The following is a 1,258-nucleotide window of genomic DNA, read 5'->3' on the forward strand; positions in this document are numbered from 1 at the left end:
AGTGGGTATGTCCTACGGGTATGCGTGTGTGGGTATATCATAGTGATTGTGACAAAAGATGAGATCAAGTTTGTGACAACGGAGGGGAGTCTAATAGAGACCATCAAAGGAGAATATGTATTGTGTGTAGAAAACAGTGTTGTACTCCTTCAAAGTAAGATTTGTCGGAATAGAATTTTGAAGTGGAAAAATGGGAACATCCAACTTGATGTGACAGTCGATGAGACTATTTTACATTTGACTGCTGGAAAAGATGTGACATATTTATTATCAAGTGATGAGAAAATTGTGTGTCTCGACGAAGCAGGAAATCCATATTTGTCAAGCCAATTCAAAGACGTTGAACGTGTTGTCGATATGAAAGTGATGAGTTGCGCTATGTTCGATTTCGTCATTATCGCAACACAAAGCGAAGTATCAGTTCTGTGTAATCGCCATGTAGAACTCGTCCATTTGGCAACGTTTGAAATCGAATATTGTGATGGCTGTGCCAAAAGATTAGTAATACCAGCTGAAGTTTCAGACTCCCCTGAAAATTGGGTCTTTTGTGTTATTACAGAGACTGAAAATATTGAAAAAACTTTACTCTATAGACTGGACTACGTCACTTTGACTAAATTGTGAATTATAATTCTTTTTGTTAGTTAATTTATTTATAGTATTCTTACTATTAAATGAGTTATTCCTTGTTTCGGCGTTTTTCCATTAATTTTTTAATTTTTTTGATATGTTATAATTATTATATTATATTATATTATATTATATTATATTATATTATATTATATTATATTATATTATATTATAGTTTATGATTAATTATATAATATAATGTTGTAAATTAATTAATATTAATATTAATAATTAAATGATAAATATAAATTGTAATGTTTATCAATAACAAAGAATAAAAATTCTGGTTTTCTTATGGTTGAAGTGCTATTTTAATCTTCAAAATGTTTTATCAAAAAACACAAAACATAATACTTTTTAATTATTTTTAGCTTTTTACTACAGAAATTAATATGCAATATTATTATTATTAACATTTGTTATTTCAAACAAAAAATCAGAAACGATTTTGTTTGTTCTATAAATAAAATAGTTTGTTTTTATGTTTTTCTTTATTTGGGTTTTTAACTTTTTTTATTATAATATAATATTTTGACAAAATAAACTATAATTTTATTATAATTTTGTTAAAAATAAACCAAAAAAGATAAAAATATAAAACAAATTTTTATATAACAAAAAAAAATAT

At 25.5% G+C, this 1,258-nt stretch overlaps 1 protein-coding gene across 1 annotated transcript; it reads left to right on the forward strand.

The window, feature by feature from the left end:
- EIN_067570 (hypothetical protein) lies at positions 1 to 624 on the forward strand (the record flags this gene model as incomplete). Its single annotated transcript, XM_004183439.1, has 1 exon — positions 1 to 624. A coding segment is annotated over one exon (624 nt), but the record flags the coding sequence as incomplete, so codon positions are not given.
- Positions 625 to 1,258: the final 634 nt, after the last annotated feature.

The sequence above is a fragment of the Entamoeba invadens genome, assembly GCF_000330505.1.
Source record: "Entamoeba invadens IP1 unplaced genomic scaffold scaff_1105074725593, whole genome shotgun sequence".
NCBI lineage: Eukaryota > Evosea > Mastigamoebida > Endamoebidae > Entamoeba > Entamoeba invadens.